The sequence below is a fragment of the Ornithorhynchus anatinus genome, chromosome X5 (genome assembly GCF_004115215.2).
Source record: "Ornithorhynchus anatinus isolate Pmale09 chromosome X5, mOrnAna1.pri.v4, whole genome shotgun sequence".
NCBI classification, from domain to species: Eukaryota; Metazoa; Chordata; class Mammalia; order Monotremata; family Ornithorhynchidae; genus Ornithorhynchus; species Ornithorhynchus anatinus.
In genome coordinates this window covers 2,221,598-2,240,314 of record NC_041753.1, presented here as the reverse complement: position 1 = coordinate 2,240,314, position 18,717 = coordinate 2,221,598, and the positions used below count along the sequence as shown (strand labels likewise).

Below are 18,717 nucleotides of genomic sequence, written 5' to 3'. Positions count from 1 at the left end.
ATGTTGCAGATGCAGGGACTAGACTGTAAGCTCGCGGGCAGGGAATATGTTTGTTTTATTGTTATACTGTACTCTCCCAAGCGCTTACTACAGTGTTCTGCCCACAGTAAGTGCTCAGTAAATATGATTGACTGACTGACTAATGTGGGGAGATTGGGAATTAGTTGGGGATAATAATGATAGCAGTAGTAGTAATTGTATTTAAATGCTTACTACAGGCCAAGTACTGTACTAAGCACTGGGGTAGTTACAGAATAACCAGATGGTTCAGTCCCCTTGCAACATGGACCTCACAATCTCAGGGGGAGAGAGAACAGGTATTTAATCCCTGTTTTCCAGATGAGGAAATCGAGGCATAGAAAAATTCAGGGAAGTGCCCAAGGTCACTCATCAAGTAGGTGGACAGGGCTGGAATTGGAACCCGGGACTGCCAATATTTGGCAGAAGAAAAGAAATGAAGTGGTTCATGGGGAATGTCTCAGTTAGCAGGTGTGGGTCTGTTTTTTCTGAAGTTCCCCAGGGCCAAGATTCGACCTCTCCTAGAATGAGATAGTTGAGGGGGGAAACACAAAAGAGGAGGGGGAGCAGACCAGGAAGTTGGGTTGGAGGGGAGGTGGGGGAGGAAGGGACAGATTCCCACCTGGCAGGCCCGGGGAAGGGGCAGCCCGACTGGAGAAGCAGCGTGGCCTAGCGGATAGAGCACGGGCCTAGGAGCCAGAAGGATCTGGGTTCTAATCCCATCTCCACCACCCGTCTGCTGTGTGACCTTGGGCCGGTTGCTTCACTTCTCTGGGCCTCAGTTACCTCATCTGTAAAATGGGGATAAAGACGGTGAGCCCTATGCAGGGCAGGGACTGTGTCCAATCTCATTACCTTGTATCTACTCCAGTTATTAGTACAATGCCCGGCACATAGTAAGCAATAAAATTCGACCGTCATTATTATTATTATTATTACCGGAGGCAGGGGCCTGGACGGGATGACCCCATGAGGTCCTGGTCTGGAGAGGTCGCGCACGGCCTTCTGGGAGTATCTCCCGGGCCTGGGCCCGACAGCACACACACCCCCTGGTGGATGCTGGAGGAATCGCCCTGAGCGTCCGGGGAAAACAACGACTTCTCCCTTCTGAACTCCGGTCGTCGCCCGCCCCCCTCCCCGGCACTAGTAATAATAATTGTGGTCGTTGATAAGCGTTTACTCTGTGGCAAGCACTGCACTAAGCGCTGGGGTAGATATAAGATCACCAGGCCCCACTTGGGACTCACAGTCCAGGTGGGAAGGAGAACAGGTATTGAATCCCCATTTTGCAGATGAGGGAACCGAGACAGGGAGAAGGTAAGCGAGTCGCCCAAAGTCACAGAGCAGACTAGTGGTAGAGCCTGAATTAGAACTCTAATCCTCGGACTCCGAGGCTCATGTTCTTTCCACGAAGCTACGCTGCTTCTGCAGATAAGCAGCGTGGCTCAGTGGAAAGAGCGCGGGCTTTGGAGTCAGGGTTCATGAGTTCGAATCCCAGTTCTGCCACTTGTCAGCTGTGTGACTGTGGGCAAGTCACTTAACTTCTCTGTGCCTCAGTTCCCTCATCTGTAAAATGGGGATTAAGACTGTGAGCCCCACGTGGGACAACCTGATTCCCCTATGTCTACCCCAGCGCTTAGAACAGTGCTCGGCACATAGTAAGTGCTTAACAAATACCAACATTATTATTATTATTATTCTACTGGCCTTCCCACTTTCCAGACCTTTCCCTCTTCCACCCCCTGCCCAAACCTTCTCCCTGCCTGGAACTCCCTCCCTTTCTTCCTCCTCGCAATCACCCATCCCCTCTAAAGCATCAATCAATCAATGGTATTTATTGAGTCCTTACCAGGTGCAGAGCACTGTACTAAGTGGTTGGGGGAGTCCAATACAACAGAATTATCAGTCACATTCCCTGTCCATAATGAGCTTACAGTCCAGAGGGGGAGACAGATATTAATATGAATAACTAAGAAACTTGAAGTGAAACAAAAATCAATCGATCGCTGTGTATTTATTGAGCACTTACTGTGTGCAGAGCACTGTGCCAAACCACTTGAGAGAGTACAACACAACAGAATTAGCATACACATTCCTAGAAGAACTACTCCTCCAAGAGGCCTTCCTCGATGCCTTCTTCCTCTCCCTCCCCACCTCTGTATCCCATTTGTTTTATTTTCTCAATTACGAGCTCTGGCTTTCATCAGCCGATTCTGTGCCCTCCCTCTCCTCGCCTGCACCGTGTTTGTTTTGTACGTTTGTGTCAAACTCCTTGAGGACAGAGACTGTGTCATCTTGGTTGCCCATCCATCTTCTCATCAAACAGAAACTCTTCCCCACTGGCTTTAAAGCCCTCGATCCCCTTGCCCCCTCCTACCTCATCTCGCTACTTTCTTACTACAACCCAGACCACACACTTGGCTCTTCTAATGCTAATTTTCTCACTGTACCTCGTTCTTGTCTAGTCTATCTTACCACCGACTCCTCGCCCACATCCTGCCTCAGGCCAGGAACACCGTCCTTTCCTCCAATCTATGATTCTCCCTCCCTTTAAAGACTTATCGAGGGCACATCTCCTCCAAGAGGCCTTCCCTGACGAATCCCTCCTTTCCTCTTCTCCCACTCCCCTCTGCGTCACCCTGACTCGCTCCCCTTTATTCACCCCCCGCCCCCAGCCCCAAAGCACTTACGTACATACCCGTAATTTATTTCTATAAATGTCTGCCTCTCTGTCTAGACTGTGAGCTCGTTGAGGGCAGGGAATGTGTCTGTTCAATTATTGTACTCTTCCAAGTGCTTAGTACAGTGTTCTGCACAGAGTGAGTGCTCAATACTGTTGACTGATCTTCTTGGGTTTTTGGCCTGGACCATCCCGATGACCCCACCCCCACTCATCATCCTCCAGGATCTTCCAGGGCCCGAGGCAGCGGTGGAAGGAGGACAGGAGGGAGAGGCCATGGATGATCCCGACCCGCTCCCCGCCGTGGATGTGGATAAAGGCTTTGCCCTCATCTTCGTGGTCCTCATGGGCGTCTTCCTGCTGGCGCTGGTGGTGCGCTGTGCCCGCCTACTGGTCCACCCGGACCAAGCCATCTCCACCTCTCTGTGGGAGGAAGAGGAGGAGGACCCCTGACTCCTGACCCTCCCACCTCCAATCCCCCAGCTCGCCACTCCTCTCCCCTTCTCCAGCCCCACGCTCAGTCAATTGTATCTATTGAGTGCTTACTATGTGTAGAGCACCGTACTAAGCACTTGGGAGAGTACAATAAAGCTACAGAATGACACATTCTCTTCCTACAATAAGCTTACAGTCTAGAGGGGGAGATGGTCATTAATATAAATAACTGAATGACAGATATGGACATAGGTGCTGTGGGGATGGGAGGGGAGATGAATAAAGGGAGCAAGTCAGGGTGATGCAGAAGGGAGTGGGAGAAGAGGAAAGGAAAGCCTCTTGGAGATGTGCTTTCAGTAAGGCTTCGTAGGGGGTGGGAGGGTAACTGTCTGTCCCCTTGTGCCATGCCCTGCCCCCTTCTGGGAACTCCATCCCCTCACCCTCTGATCGATCAATCGATCGTATCGACCCGAGCGCCTACTCTGTGCAGAGCGGAGAGCACTTTGTGACGGAATTAGTTGCGATCTTTGCCCTCGAGGAGTTTGCGGTCTAGGTGGGGCACAAATTCTAACCGCGCCCCTCCTCTCCTTCCCACCTCACCTCTACTGCCACCTTCTCCAAAGGGGCTTTCTCAGTCACATTACCCCCATCCAGCTACCTGAGCCTTTGTGGGTATTTTTGTTTATCCATTATCTCAGCATTTCACTAATCCCCTCTCTTCTCCCACAACAGCCCAGCTCAATCAACCGATCAATCATATTTACTGAGTACTTACTCTTTGCAGAGCACTGTACTAAGTATTTGGGTAAGTTTAATGTGACCGTGTAATAGATTTGGTAGACACATTCCCTGCCCGCAATGAGCTTACAGTCTAGAAGGGGGACACAGACATTAATAAAAATTTACATTGCAGATATGTACGTGAATGCTTGTAGGGCTGAGGGCCGGTGGTGAATAAAGGGAGCTAAATCAGGGTGATGCAGAACGGAATGGGAAGAGAGGAATGAGGGCTTAGTCAGGGAAGGCCTCTTGGAGGAGATGTGCCATCATTAAGGCTTTGAAGCAGGGGGAGGGTGATCCACTGTCAGCTATGAAGAGCTCGCACACTCTGTTCATCCCAAACTAGCCAGCTCGCTGTGCCTCACTTTTGTCACTCCCACCTCTGACCCCTTGTTCCTGCCCTTCCTCCTGCTGGGAACTCTCTCCTCCAGATCCACTAGAACACAGCTTTCCCTATCTTCCCACCCCTCCTGAAGTCACCCCTCCCCTGGGGAAGGCTTCCCCGATTAATCTTTGTTCTTCCTAAATTATAACCAACCCCAGCCACCACCTCAACACCAACTTCTGCACCAGCTCTGGCTCACATCCGCCCGTACATTTCCATACATATTGACATTCTGCCATTTGAGTACTCATCTACCCATCCATTTGTCCTTTCCTCCAGTTCTATCTGGATATTATTTTGTGACTGCCTCACCCAGTAGACTGTAAACACAGAGGTAGGGATCAAGCCCTTTCATCCTCTGCTACTTTTCCAAACACTTGGCCCAGTGCTCTGCACATTATAATAGGTGCTCAATAAATATATTTGCTGACTTTTGTTTTTTCATTTACTACTTTTATTTTTCTTTGACCTAGCAAAAAGACCAGCTCCTCCAGGAAGCCTTCCCTGATTAACCTTCAATCTCCCCACCCTTTATCCACCCCAAATGCTACTTCAGCACTTCTACCTCACCTAAACACTTGGCTGTCTCCTGCCCTCCATTGCAAAGAGCATAGGCTTGGGAATCAAGGGTCGTGGGTTCTGATCCCAGTTCCACCACTTGTCTGCTGTGGGACCTTGGGCAAGCCACATCACTTCTCTGTGCTTCAGTTACCTCGTCTGTAGAATGGGGATTAAGACTGTGAGCCCCACTTGGGACAACCTGATTACCTCGTATCTACCCTAATGCTTAGAACGGTGCTTGGCACATAGTAAGCACTTAGCAAGTACCACAATTCTTACATGCTACTGCTTCCTCTTATCTGTACTTTATTTTAGTCTCCATCTCCCCTACTAGACAGTAAACTCCTTGAGGTCAGGTATTGGCCTAAGAATAATAATGATGGCATTTAAGTGCTTACTATGTGTGAGGCACTGTACTAAGTGCTACTATTGTACTCTTCTAAGTGCTTCGTGTATGGCTCTGCAAAGGTGCTTAATCAACACTATTTAAAGGAAGCAGTATGCCCCTGAGGAAAAAGCACAGATCTGGGACTAAGACCTGGGTTCTAATCCAGATCCAGCCACGTTCCTATTGGGTGGGTGACCTTGGGCAAGTCACTTATCTTCTCTGTGCCTCAGTTCCCTCACTGGGGATTCGACCCTTGTTCTTTCTCCGACCTAGACCATGTGCCGCATATGGGGCAGGGACTGTGTCTGTGTCTGATTCTAATCCCAGCTCCGCCACTTGTCAGCTGTGTGACTGTGGGCAAGTCACTTAACTTCTCTGTGCCTCAGTTACCTCATCTGTAAAAAATGGGGATTAAGACTGTGAGCACCATGTGGGACGTGATTACCTTGTACACCCCCCCCCATCCCTTAGAACAACACTTGACACATAGTAAGCGCTCAACAAATGCCATCTTTATCTTTATCTGGTACAGTGCTTGGCACGTAGTAAATGCTACCTACCAAAGTGATTGTCGGTGCAAATGCGGCAAATTGAATGCACTAGTCCCCCCTTAGAGTACGGGCTGTCTTTCATTTTGATTGATGGTTCTCAGTACCCAGGGGCATCCAATAAACGGTGTAGTGGCGGCTGTATTGATTGCGGAGCGCTGTAGCCGGGCCTTGGGAAGCGCAGAACCGAGAAATGTCAGGCTCCCTGCCCACGGGGGGGCTTCCTCGCTGGCTAAATCCCCGGATGATGATGGTCCGGGTCGGTCTTCTCCCTCAGCCCTGTAGCAAAGCCACCTCCGCCCCTCAACCCACCATTGGGTCCGTCTGTCCTGTCGGATGGGGCCCGACCACCTGTGTGTCGCCCCCGTGCCCCCGGGGGCCAGGATGGGGGGGGGGGGGCTCCAACACCCCCATTCGACGCTCGGGCCGGGAATCGCTACTGCGCCTGTGCAGTCCGTTCCCCGCCCCGGGGGATCCTGGGAGTCGTGGTGTCGCAGGCTCGGGCTCTCACCGCTCGCCCACCCGGGAGAGGTGAAGGGCGTCCACCCAGTCAGGCCCCCGCCTGGCTGTCTGTCGGCGACCCCTCCCCCCTGACCGTTGGAGGGAGGGGAGGGGAGGGGAGTAGTGGGGGCGGGCCCTTTAAGACGCTCCCGTCCCTCAGCGCCGCGCACGCGCGCTGCAGGCCCGGCCCGCCGGCCGCCACTGCGCACGCTCGCGGTCTCGCGGCCCGTGGGTCCCCGCCCCCCCTCGGCCTCTCAGCCTCCGCCCCTCCCCCCCGCGCTTCGGGTCTCCCCGTGCGGCGCCTGCGCAGTGTGAGCCTGCCCGGCCGCCGTCGGGTCGCTAAGGGACCGGAACGGTGCGAGGGCCGCCTTTCCGCCCTTCCCGGCCCGTCTCCCCTCCTTCTCCTCAGCGCCCCCGGTCCCGGCCCCCGACCCCCGGCCCCCGCGTCCTGCCCGCGCCGCAGCCGTGAGTCCCCGGTCCTCTCCGGGGCCCGCGGGATGGGGGGGGGGTCCCCGCGGCCGAGGGGATGCTGAGCCTGTGGTTGAGGAGCCCGTCCTCGGGGGGCAAGGGAGTCCGGGGGAGCCGCGCCAAGGGGAGTAGGGGGGCCACGGAGCAGAGGGAGATGCGGGGGACGCGGGTCTGGGGTCTTGGGGGCATAGAGGGGCGCTGGAGGGAGATAATAACACTGATAAGAATAGTGGTACGTGCTAAGCTCTGACTCTGTGCCGAGCACCGTTCTAAGCGCCGGGGGAGATACAGGGTCATCAGGCTGTCCCCCGTGAGGCTCACAGTCCTTACCCCCATTTTCCAGATGAGGTATCCGAGGCGCCGTGAGGTGACTCGCCCAAAGTCACCGAGCTGACAGGTGGCGGAGCCGGGATTAGAACCCACGGCCTCCGACTCCTCAAGCCGTGCCCTTTCCGGAGCGGAGGGAAAGGGGGGCCGGGCGGCGCTGGGCTGGGGGGCAGGTTAGATTAGGTTAGATCGATTAGACTGGAAGCCCCTCAATGGGCAGGGACTGTCTCTATCTGTTACCGATTTGGCCATTCCAAGCGCTTAGTACAGTGCTCTGCACATAGCAAGCGCTCAGTAAGTACTATTGAATGAAAGGTAGAGAGCCGAGGAGTCGGTGGGGAGCTGGGAGGGTGGGCCAGGGCCCGCGGAGAGCGGGTGTCAGGCTCCGAGGGTATCAGCGTTGGGGAGGGGCAGAGCAGCCCTGACTTCTGGCCAAAGCCCCCCACCGATCGGGGTAGGTGACTTGGGGTGAGGAGGCACCGACCTGCCGGGGTCTCTGACCTTCTCCCCCTCCCCCTTCTATAGGACCGGGGGGGGACCGGGGCGGGAAGACCCCTCCCCCCGGGCCCAGTCTACCCAGGGCGAGATGGCGTCCCTCCCTGGCTGCCTGGGGCTGGGCACGGCGGCGGCGGACGGCGGCGGGCCGGAGTCGTCGCGGGAGCCGGCGCAGGACTCGGCGCAGGAGCTGGCGGAGCTGCAGCGGGCGGTGGTGGAGGAGCTGGGCATCTCCATGGAGGAGCTGCGCCAGTTCATCGACGAGGAGCTGGACAAGATGGACTGCGTGCGGCAGCGCAAGCAGCAGCTGGCCGAGCTGGAGAGCTGGGTGGCGCAGAAGGAGTCCGAGGTGGCGCACGTGGACCAGCTCTTCGAAGACGCCTGCAGGTGGGCCGGGGGAACCCCCGGGGGAGGCCGGTCAGCGCCCACCCCTGCCGGGGACGGGGGACCGAGGCCTAGAGACGTTAGGTAACTTGCCTGAGGTCTCGCGGCACGCCGGGGGGCAGAGTTGGGACTCGAACCCGAGTCTCCCGACTCCCCAGCCCGGAGCCGTGCTCTCCAGCAGGCCACACCGCCTCCCGGCTGGGCGGACGATCCGGCGGGGGCCCGGGGTGGGGGCGTGCAGGTGCCAGCCTCCTGCCCCGCCCCCCCACCGATCGTGGGGCCCGCCCTCCTGCCCTCCCCCCCGCAGGGCCGCGACCACCTGTGAGTCGTTGGTGAAGGATTTCTACTCCAGCCTGGGCCTGCAGTACCGAGACAGCAGCTCCGAGGACGAAGCCGCCAAACCCACCGAAGTGATCGAGATTCCGGACGAGGACGATGACGTCCTGAGCATCGATTCGGGTGGGGGCCGGGGGAGGGGGAGTGACGAGGGGGTGGGGGATTAGGAGTTGGCGAGAGGGGGGATGATCTACATACACTTGCCCCTTGCTCTGCCGGATCGCGGGGACGGTATGAGGGGGCGAGGGGACCACCCCTCACGGCTCGTGCAGACCCTTTCCCGGGGCAGAACACCACATCAGGTCCAAGGGGAACACGGGGAGGGCATTGGAGAAACAGTTCCTGCCCTGCACCCCCTCCCCTCCCCCTCGCCCCAGGGCCTTCTGGTCTAACCCCCTTCTCTCTCTCTCCCCTCCCCTTCTTCCAACTGCCACTGCTCTACAGGAGACTCCGGGAGCAAACCGCCGACGGTGAGTGGGGGAGGGGACGGCTACCTGGAGCGGAGCGGGGCAGAGGGTGGGCCGCCTGGGGTGAGTTGGCTGAGCCAGGACCCCCTGCCTGAGGGCTGCTCACGCGGGGTCTCCCGGCTTCCCCCTCCCTCGCCGCCGCCCCAACCGCAGCTTCGCGAGGCCATGGCAGCCATGATGCGATCTGCCCAGGACGTGCAGAAGTTCATGGACGCTGTCAGCAAGAAGAACAGCTCCCAGGACCTGCCTAGAGGTCAGCGGGGGCGGTGGGGATGACGGGATGGGGGGGGGGTATGGCTGCTGGTCCTCTTCCCCCACCATCTCCCTCCCCATCGTCGAGTCCCCGGAGCAGGGGGGCGGGTCTGAGGAACGGCCAACGGCCACCCCTCCAACCACTCCGCCACCCCCAGCAGACGGCCTCTCCGGGCGGGCCCCCGTCCCCTCAGCGCCAGTGGTGACCGGCCAGCCGTCTGGTGACCTGAGCAAGGATGGGGACCTGGTGGTCAGCATGCGCATCCTGGGCAAGAAGAGGACCAAGACGTGGCATAAGGGGACACTTATCGCCATCCAGGCAGCCGGTGAGGCGGGCGCGAGGGCTGCGTATGCGGGTGCCCACGCATACAGACACACACACTGGCTCCAACGGACACGTCTCCCCCGGGCGAATCAGGAGGTTGGTGGGGGGAGGGGTCTGTCCGACCCCCACTGCCGGCCGTTCCCGGGGCCCCCACCTTCCTCAACCACCAGCTGCTTGCCTCCCTCTGCCTCCCCCTCCCTCCGCACCCTGCCAGACCGTGGGCTCCTCGAGGGCCCGAGTAGGATTGTATAACTCTGTCGGTCTCGAAGCTCCCTGTGGGCAGGGATCACGTCTTCCAACTCCGTCATTCATTCAGTAGTATTTATTGAGCGTTTACTATGTGCAGAGCACTGTACTAAGCGCTTGGAATGTACAGTTCGGCAACAGATAGGGACAATCCCTGCCCGATATCGGGTTCACAGTCTAATCGGGGGAGACAGAGTGAAACAGAACGAAACAAAAACGACAACATTATCACGATAAATAGAGTCAAGGGCATGTACACCTCATTAAGAAAATAAATAGGGTAATAAAAAATATATACAAATGAGCACAGTGCTGAGGGGGAGGGGGAAGAGCAGAGGGAAAGGGGGCTTAGCTGAGGGGAAGTGAAGGGGGAGGAGCAGAGGGTGGAGGGGGATCAGAGGGAAAAGGGGGTAGCTCAGTCTGGGAAGGCCTCTTGGAGGAGGTGAGCTCTAGGGCTTTGAAGAGGGGAAGAGAGTTTGGTGGAGGTGAGGAGGGAGGGCATTCATTCAGTAGTATTTATTGAGGGCTTACTATGTGCAGAGCACTGGACTAAGCGCCTGGAATGTACAGTTCGGCAACAGTTAGAGACAATCCCTGCCCAATGATGGGCTCACAGTCTAAACGGGGGAGACAGACAGTAAAGCAAAACAGAACAAAACAGAAATGACAACATCATCAAGATAAATAGAATCAAGGGGATGTACACTTCATTAACAAAATATAGGGTAAAAAATAATTTATACAAATGAACACAGTGCTAAGGAGGGGGGAAGAGCAGAGGGTGGGGAGGGGCTCAGTCTGGGAAGGCCTTCTGGAGGAGGTGAGCTTTCAGTAGGGCTTTGAAGAGGGGAAGAGAGTTGGTTTGGCGGAAGTGAGGAGGGAGGGCATTCCAGGACAGTGGGAGGACGTGGGCTAGGGGTTGATGGGATAGGCGAGAACGGGGGCCAGTGAGGAAGTGAGCGGCAGAGGAGCGGAGCGTACGGGTTGGGCAGTAGAAAGAGAGAAGGGAGGTAAGGTAGGAAGGGGCAAGGTGATGGAGAGCCTTGAAGCCCAGAGTGAGAAGTTTTGGTTTCGTGCGAAGATTGATAGGCAACCAGTGTCATATTGAGCTCTCCCAAGTGCTTAGTGCCATTTTCTGTGCACAGTAAGTGCTCAGTAAATACCACTGGTTGACTGATTAATTGACTCTTCCAAATACTTAGTAGAGCTCTCTGCCCCTGGACAGCAAGCCCCTCGAGGGCAGGTATTGTATCTTCTCTTGGCCTCTCCTAAACGTTAAGTACTGCGCTTGGGACCCAGCCGACGTTCGGGAAATGCTATCGACCAATCGAGGGCTTCCCTTGGTGAGTCGTCGCCCCAAGACGTCACCTCCACCCACTGCGTCCCGCTCCCCCGGGCCCCAGTTCCCCCTCAGAATCTCCCCCGTCCGTCCATCCCCAGGCACCGGGAAGAAGTTCAAGGTGAAGTTCGACAACAAGGGCAAGAGCTTGCTTTCGGGCAACCACATCGCCTACGACTACCACCCACCCGCCGAGACCCTGTTCGTGGGGAGCCGCGTGGTGGCCAAGTATAAGGACGGAAACCAGGTCTGGTTGTACGCCGGCGTCGTGGCCGAGACCCCCAACGTCAAGAACAAGCTCAGGTAGCCGCGTCGGGGCCAACCGTCCGTCCGGCCGTCTGGCCCGGCGGCCACCACCTCGGTCCTCCCCCTCTGTTCCCACTCCTGCCCACCTCCTCACCCCCCCGCAAGCCAGTCACAGCCGGGCTGGGAGTGTGGAGGCTGGGGGAGGGGATGGAGCTGGATCCCAGCCCTCCTCCTCCTCTTCCCTCACCAGGTTCCTCATCTTCTTTGACGACGGTTATGCCTCGTACGTTACCCTGTCCGAGCTCTACCCCATCTGCCGGCCCTGTGAGTGACCCCGACCAGTCCGTCCCCCGCCCCTCGGTCCGGCCATGGCCCCCGCCTCTCCCTGGGGCGGGGCAGGGGGAGGGAGGCAGCTTGGGAACACCGTGGTCAGGCCAAACCACCGCGGGGGGCGGGTGAAGAGGGAGAAACATCTGAGAACACTGTGATCGGACTGAACCATTCAGAAAGTGGGGACGTTTGGGAACACCGTGCTCAGGCCATACCATTGTGGAAGCAGGGGTATTTGAGAACACCGTGGTCGGGTCAAGCCTTACTGGAAAGGGTGTAGCGGGTGCTTGAGGATGTCATGGTCAGACCAGACCTCTCTGGGGCCCAGGGTGCCAGGTAGAGGGAGCTCCAACACCCTCCCCACCCCCAACACACACACTCCTTACTGTGGAGCAGCCTAGATAAGCTCCCCCGGGATGGGCCACCCTGACATCCCGCTCTGTGTGTGTGTGTGTGTGTGTGTGTCCGTCCCCGGGGAGCAGTGAAGAAGACGTGGGAGGACATCGAGGACGTGTCCTGCCGGGACTTCATCGAGGAGTACATCACGGCCTACCCCAACCGGCCCATGGTTCTCCTGAAGGGCGGTCAGCTGATCAAGACCGAGTGGGAGGGGACTTGGTGGAAATCCCGCGTGGAGGAGGTGGACGGGAGCCTGGTCAAGATCCTCTTCCTGGTACGGGGCCCCCGGGCGGGGCCCGGGACGGGCACCTTCTGGGGTGAGGAACGGTGGGCGGCTTCGGGGTCAACCTGGTCCAGCCCCCTGCCTCCGAGCCGGGAAGTCCTTCCTTCCATCTGACTGCACTTTCTCCTGCTGGGGTCCCTGGGCAGGCCCGCCAAGGCAGAGAGTCAGGCCCCCCACCCCCACCCCCCGCTTCCAGGATGGGGGTCCACAGTCGCCTCCCTTAGAGAGAGGGGCAGATGTGTTCTTGCCATCCCCCATCCTCGGCGGTGCCGAGGGTGACGGGGGGAGGCGGGGACCGACCGTGGCCAGGGTGGAGGAGGAGCCGGGGGGTAGGCTGGGTGGCGTGAAGCCCGGTCCGGCCTCCTGTGCCCCGAGCAGGATGACAAGCGCTGCGAGTGGATCTACCGCGGGTCCACGCGGCTGGAGCCCATGTTCAGCATGAAGACGTCCACGGCCTCCACGCAGGAGAAGAAGCAGGCAGGGCACCTGCGCACGCGCCCCAACATGGGTACGCGTGTCGCCTGTCACGTTCCCGTCCCCCTGCCCCCCCCCCCCCCGATCCCCTTCCACATCAAGTCTCCGCCCTCAGGACCCCCTTCCCCAATCCGGTCGTCTCCCCGCTCCACAGCAGCCCCTCCTCGATCTTGCCCTATTCACCACCACCCTCCCGTTGTCCACCCAGGTGCCGTAAGGAGCAAAGGTCCGGTGGTCCAGTACACCCAGGACCTGACCGGGGCGGGGACCCAGTTCAAGCCGGCCGAGCCGGCCCCGCCCGCCGCCCCGCCCGCTCCAGCCCTGTCGCCGCAGGCCGTCGAACTTGAGTGAGTGTCGCCACCGCTGGTTGGGATTGTCTGACCCCTGACTCCAGGGACCCCGGCTGGGGGGTGGGGGGAGTGTGTGAGTGTCCTGCCCCACCCGGCCTGTGACCCTGTCGTCATCGTCATCAGTGGTATTGACTGAGCGTTTACTAAGTGTGGAGCACTGCACTAAGTGGTTGGGAGAGTACGGTATAACAATTGGTAGACAAGTTCTCTGTCCGCAACTTGCTCACAGTCTGAAGGGGAAGAGAGATGATAATATAAATAATCTATACTGTATTGACCAGTACATGACTATAGTAGGGTTGAAAGTCCAAGCGTGTAGATGAGGCAGAAGGGAGAAGGAGGTGGGAAAAACAGGGCTTAATCAGGGAAGGCCTCCTGGAGGAGATGTGACTTTAATAATACATTGAAGGTGGGGAGAGTGGTGGTCCAGGACGTCGGAAAGGGGTGGACAGTGAGGTAGATGAGATGGAGGTACGGTGAGAAAGCTGGTGTCAGAACAGCCAAGTGTGCGGGCTGGGTTGGAGTAGGAGAAGCGTGAGGTGAAGTAGGAGGGGATTGAGGACTTTCCAAGCAGATGGTGACCAGTTTCTATGTGATGTGGCGGTGACTGGGCAACCGCCGGAGGTTCTCGAGTGGGGAAACACGGACCGGACATTTTTGTAGAAAAATGAACCGAGCAAGAGAGTGAAGTATGGACTATAGTTGGGAGGGAGGTCAGCGAAAGACTGATGCAAGAGTTAAAGCGGGATCGGAGACAGGCTTGGATAAGCGCCGCGGTAGCAGCCGTTTGGACGAAGAAGATTTTAGCGATGTCGTGAAGGTTGAACAGATGGGATTTGGTGACAGGTCGAGGATGTGGGATGAGCGTGTGTAGGTCGGCCCCTTACCTCCGTGGGGGGGAGGGGGTGTCCTGGCCCGCGGCCCTCCGACCCACCCACCCCATTCCCTTCCCGCAGCGCGGAGAGCCAGCTGGCCCAGTCGCGCAAGCAGGTGGCCAAGAAGAGCACGTCGTACCGGCCGGGCTCTGTGGGCTCCGTGGGCTCCGGCCCCTCGTCCCCCGGCCCCAGCGAGACGGCCCCCACCAACCGGACTCCGGGCAGCGGGCAGCAGTACCGGTGAGTCCCGGCCCCCTAGGCCCTTCCCTTGGTCCTGGGGGTCCCCCGAGCCCCCACCTCCCAACGACGCCCGAGAGGTGCCCCGCTCCCCCCCCAACCACCACCACAGGAGCCTCAGGGAAACCAGGCCATGGGCCCGCTGCCTTTGTGCCACCTAAGGTCCGTCGATGGGGAGGGGGGGGCCGAGTGGGCTCCGGCCCTTGTGGTCTCCCCCCTCGGGCGCAGAGCAAGCGCTCGATCCGCGGCGTCACTGTCAGCGCCGTTTCACCTGGGGAGGCAGGTTCGGGGCCCGCCCACCTCCCCCTGCACTGACCCTCCCACCCAGGTCCCCGGCAGCGGCAGCGGCACCGTCTGGGACGGCGGCGGCGGCCCCCCCGGCGGCGGCGGCGGCATTCCAGGGAGCGCTGGAGCGGGTGCCGGCCGAGCCCTCGTACCGGGCACCGCCCGAGAAGCTGTTTTACCTCCCGCACGTGTGCAGCCTGGCCTGCCTGGCTCGTGTGCGGCCCTCCCGGCGCGACCAGTACCGCGGCCGCAACCCGCTGCTGGTCCCGCTGCTCTACGACTTCCGGCGTATGACGGCCCGGCGCCGGGTCAACCGCAAGATGGGCTTCCACGTGGTCTACAAGGCCCCTTGCGGGCTGGGCCTACGCGCCATGGCCGAGATCGAGCGCTACCTCTTTGAGACGGGCTGCGACTTCCTGTTCCTGGAGATGTTCTGCCTGGACCCGTACGTGCTGGTGGACCGCAAGTTCCAGCCGTACAAACCCTGCTACTACATCCCCGACATCACAGCCGGCCGCGAGGCCGTGCCCCTCAGCTGCGTCAACGAGATCGACGCCACGCCCCCGCCCCGTGTCGCCTACAGCCGCGAGCGCATCCCCGGCAAGGGCGTATTCATCAACACCGCCTGCGAGTTCCTGGTCGGCTGCGCCTGCCGCGACGGATGCCGGGACAAGTGAGGGGCGGCAGGCCGGGCCGGGTCCGGGGGAGGGCGCGGGCGGGTTGGGAGGACACGGCGTGGGTCGGGGGAAGGAGCGGTGCGGGTTCGGGGGGAGCGGTCACGGTGGGTGGCGAGGCGGCACGGAGAAGCCCCTCCCAGTGTCCGACCCCCCGCCTTCCCCCTCCCCTCCGCCCCCTCGCCGGGCCAGGTCCAAGTGCGCCTGCCACCAGCTGACGGCCCAGGCCACGGCCTGCACCCCGGGCGGCCAGATGAACCCCAACTCCGGCTACCAGTATAAGCGGCTGGAGGAGTGTCTGCCCACGGGGTGAGCCGGGGGGAGGCCGGAAGGGAGGAGGGCGTGGCGGGAGGTGGGGGGTGCCGCGGGGGCTGACGGCCCTCCGGTCCACCGCCGTCTGGTCCGCCGCAGGGTGTACGAGTGCAACAAGCGCTGCCGCTGCGACCCCAACATGTGCACGAACCGGCTGGTGCAGCATGGCCTGCAGGTGCGCCTGCAGCTCTTCAAGACGCAGAACAAAGGCTGGGGCATCCGCTGCCTCGACGACATCGCCAGGGGATCCTTCGTCTGCATCTATGCAGGTGCCCGGGGGCGGGCAGGGGGCCCGACCCAGTCCCTCCACCTCCGGCCGTCCTCCCCCGTGGGCACCTTCGCCCTCAGAGGACGGTGGGGGACGGCGAGAGAGGGATCGCTTGCCGTGTGCATGGACATCCTGAGAGAGCTCTCTGGCGGGGGTCTCTCTCTAGGTGTCGGTGGGCCCGGTGGGTCTTTCTCTGCGAATGGTTCACTAGGGGGCTGGGGGATGGGGTCACTCGCTGGGTCGTCAGGCACGTGTGGCTCCCACCCTCGGCCATTCTTGCTCCTGGAACCAGACGAGACCTATAGATGCCGGAGGGGCCCATCCCAGGCCGCGGCGGTCGGGTCGCCCCCCTCCTCCCCAACCCCAGGCCCCTATGGTCCCTCCTACCCAGGCGCTGCCGGTCCGCCCACTCCTTTCCTGCCCCAGGCCCCAGGGGTCTATTCACGCCCCCCTCAGGCTCCGGCGGTCTGTCCGCCCCACCCCCCACAAGTTCCGGTTCGGGTGTGCCGGGCGGGGCCCGGACCCCGGCGGTGACCACGCGGCGGCCGCCCCCACAGGGAAGATCCTGACGGACGACTTCGCGGACAAGGAGGGGTTGGAGATGGGGGACGAGTACTTCGCCAACCTGGACCACATCGAGAGCGTGGAGAACTTTAAGGAGGGCTACGAGAGCGACGCGGCCGGCTCCTCGGACAGCAGCGGCGTGGACCTCCGCGACCAGGAGGACGGGCCCAGCGGCTCTGACGAGCCCGACGACTCTAACGACGACAGCTCCGACGACAACTTCTGCAAGGACCAGGACTTCAGCACCAGCTCCGTCTGGCGCAGCTACGCCACCCGACGCCAGACCCGCGGCCAGAAGGAGAACGGCAACGGCGGTGGGGAGGGGGCCGCCCCCCACCTCGCGACCCCCGGGGCCCCCCCCCACCCGGCCGCCGGCTGCAAGCCCCCAAGCTCCGAGGAAACGCCCAAGAGCAAGGTGGCGTCGTGGCTGAGCGCCACCGGGATGAGCGACGGCTTCACCGACTCCGACAGCCGCTCCTCCTTCAAACTGGGGGAGCCCGGGGCCGGGGGCCGCGGGGAGGACCGCGCCGCTGTCCCCAAGGAGGAGGGCGAGCCCGCACTGCCCAAGAAAGAGGTCAGGGACGGGAGCCTCCTCTGCCCCTTTCCCGCCCACCCCCAGTGCTCCGCCTCCCCCGCCCTCCCCTCCGTCTCGGTCAGTCAGTCCGGTGGTCTTTATTGAGCACTCACTGCGTGCAGAGCACTGTACTAAGAGCTTGGGAAAGGACAGTACCACGACAGACACGTTCCCTGCCCACCCTTGTGTGAGCTTCCAGTCTAGAGGGACCACAGTCTCCCGACAACATTTTCCTTCCACCCCAGGAGCCCCCTGGGAAGAGGTGTCGGGAGGACCGGTGCTCCCTGCGGCTTCTCCCGGGGCCCGGGTGGGGAGAGGCCGGGACAACGGGGGCCTCCGTTGACTTCCTTCTTTCCTCCCTCTTTGCTTTCCAGGAGCCGGACGACCTGGGCAAGGTCTTAGGGTGAGTGTGTCCGACGCCGGCCCCGCCCACCAGCCCCCCCCCCCCGAGACCCTCCTGGGTCCTCCCCCGCCCCCCTCACCTTCACCCGCCCCGCCTCCCCCTGCAGGGCCACGGAGACCGGCCGCGTCTACGGCTACAACCCGTCCCCGTCCAAGGTGGAGGGCATCCGGCGGCCGCCCAGCAAGACCAGCATGCGCCAGGCCCGCAGGCAGGCCGGCAACGAGGTGCGCCCCCCTCCCCCACCGCCCCCCACGTCCCACGCTCTCGGGCTCCCACTCCTCTGTGACCGGGGGATGCAGAGGGGGGCGAAGACCAAGTGCCACCACATCCATCCCTTCCCAGGACGTGCTGACGCTGTCCAGCAGCACAGAGAGCGAGGGCGAGAGCAAGCCCGGGCTGGGGCAGGCCCCGCCCACCGCGGCCGACAGCGACGACATCCAGACCATCTCGTCCGGCTCCGACGGCGACGACTCCGAGGACAAGAAGAACCTCAACAGCGGGCTGGGTCCGGGCGTGGCAGGGGGTGGGGGGCGAGGGGCCCGGTGCCCACCCGCTCGCGCGCTCTCTCTCTCTCCCCCCTCCACCTGCATCCCTTGGCGCCCCCTGACCTGCCTCCCTTCCCCCCGACCCAGGCCCCGTGAAGCGGCAGGTGGCCGTCAAGTCGACGCGCGGCTTCGCCCTCAAGTCGACGCACGGCATCGCCGTCAAATCGACGCACATGGCGGCGGCGGTGGCGGCGGAGAAGGGGGAGAGCGCCCCGGTGAGGCGCACCACGCGCCAGTTCTACGATGGCGAGGAGTCCTGCTACATCATCGACGCCAAGCTGGAGGGCAACCTCGGCCGCTACCTCAACGTGAGCCGGCCTCGCCCGCCCGGGGGGAGGGCGTCCCGGGGGGGCCCTCTCTCCCCGCCAGGCCCCCCCTGACCCCGAGCCTCCATCTCCGTCCCCCCCAACAGCACAGCTGCAGCCCCAACCTGTTCGTCCAGAACGTGTTTGTGGACACCCACGACCTCCGCTTTCCCTGGGTGGCCTTCTTCGCCAGCAAGTGAGGAGGGCTTGGGGGGGGGCGAGGGTGGGGCGGCGGGGAGGGGGGCGTCCCTCTGTCCGTCCCTGCCACCCAACAGCCCCCTCCCTCCCCGCCAGGCGGATCCGCGCGGGCACGGAGCTGACATGGGACTACAACTACGAGGTGGGCAGCGTGGAGGGCAAGGAGCTGCTGTGCTGCTGCGGTGCCATCGAGTGCCGGGGGCGTCTGCTCTAGGCCCCCCACCCCCCGCCCCTCCCGGGACTCTGGAGAGCGTGGGCCCTTCCCTCCCTCCGCCTAACTGATCCCCACTGCGGTGCTATGGAGCCGGCCACGGCCGCGCCCCCTCGACCCCCCCCACCGTTCACTGTGGCTGAGGGGGAGGGGCAGGTGGATGTTGAACCTCTTCCCTCCCCTATCTCCCTCCTTCCCCAACCCCCAATAGTTTTAACAGCTTGATAAAGGAAAGCTGGTAGCCCGTGG

At 60.9% G+C, this 18,717-nt stretch overlaps 1 protein-coding gene across 2 annotated transcripts; it reads left to right on the top strand.

The window, feature by feature from the left end:
• Positions 1-6,599: 6,599 nt before the first annotated feature.
• Positions 6,600-18,709, top strand: SETDB1 (SET domain bifurcated histone lysine methyltransferase 1). Of its 2 annotated transcripts, none has more exons than XM_029055769.2 (22): positions 6,600-6,761; positions 7,617-7,973; positions 8,278-8,429; positions 8,751-8,776; positions 8,927-9,026; positions 9,184-9,351; positions 11,037-11,238; positions 11,432-11,505; positions 11,994-12,184; positions 12,572-12,701; positions 12,876-13,014; positions 13,974-14,132; positions 14,458-15,087; positions 15,281-15,397; positions 15,500-15,669; positions 16,226-16,806; positions 17,181-17,209; positions 17,316-17,433; positions 17,552-17,714; positions 17,842-18,062; positions 18,167-18,255; positions 18,354-18,709. In XM_029055769.2, the coding sequence occupies exons 2-22, from the start codon at positions 7,678-7,680 to the stop codon at positions 18,469-18,471; spliced, it is 3,873 nt and encodes a 1,290-aa protein (XP_028911602.1). In that variant the 5' UTR covers positions 6,600-6,761; positions 7,617-7,677; the 3' UTR covers positions 18,472-18,709. The 2 variants fall into 2 exon arrangements, with proteins under 2 accessions (XP_028911602.1, XP_028911604.1); XM_029055771.2 differs by having other exon boundaries at positions 6,601-6,761; positions 9,187-9,351.
• Positions 18,710-18,717: the final 8 nt, after the last annotated feature.

Excerpts from the sequence above, each read along its gene's own strand:
- SETDB1 (XM_029055769.2), top strand. The coding sequence starts at position 7,678 with ATGGCGTCCCTCCCTGGCTGCCTGGGGCTGGGCACGGCGGCGGCGGAC. Across the intron at positions 12,702-12,875 it reads GCGCACGCGCCCCAACATGG|GTGCCGTAAGGAGCAAAGGT; the intron begins GTACGCGTGTCG and ends TTGTCCACCCAG. Across the intron at positions 14,133-14,457 it reads GGCAGCGGGCAGCAGTACCG|GTCCCCGGCAGCGGCAGCGG; the intron begins GTGAGTCCCGGC and ends CCTCCCACCCAG.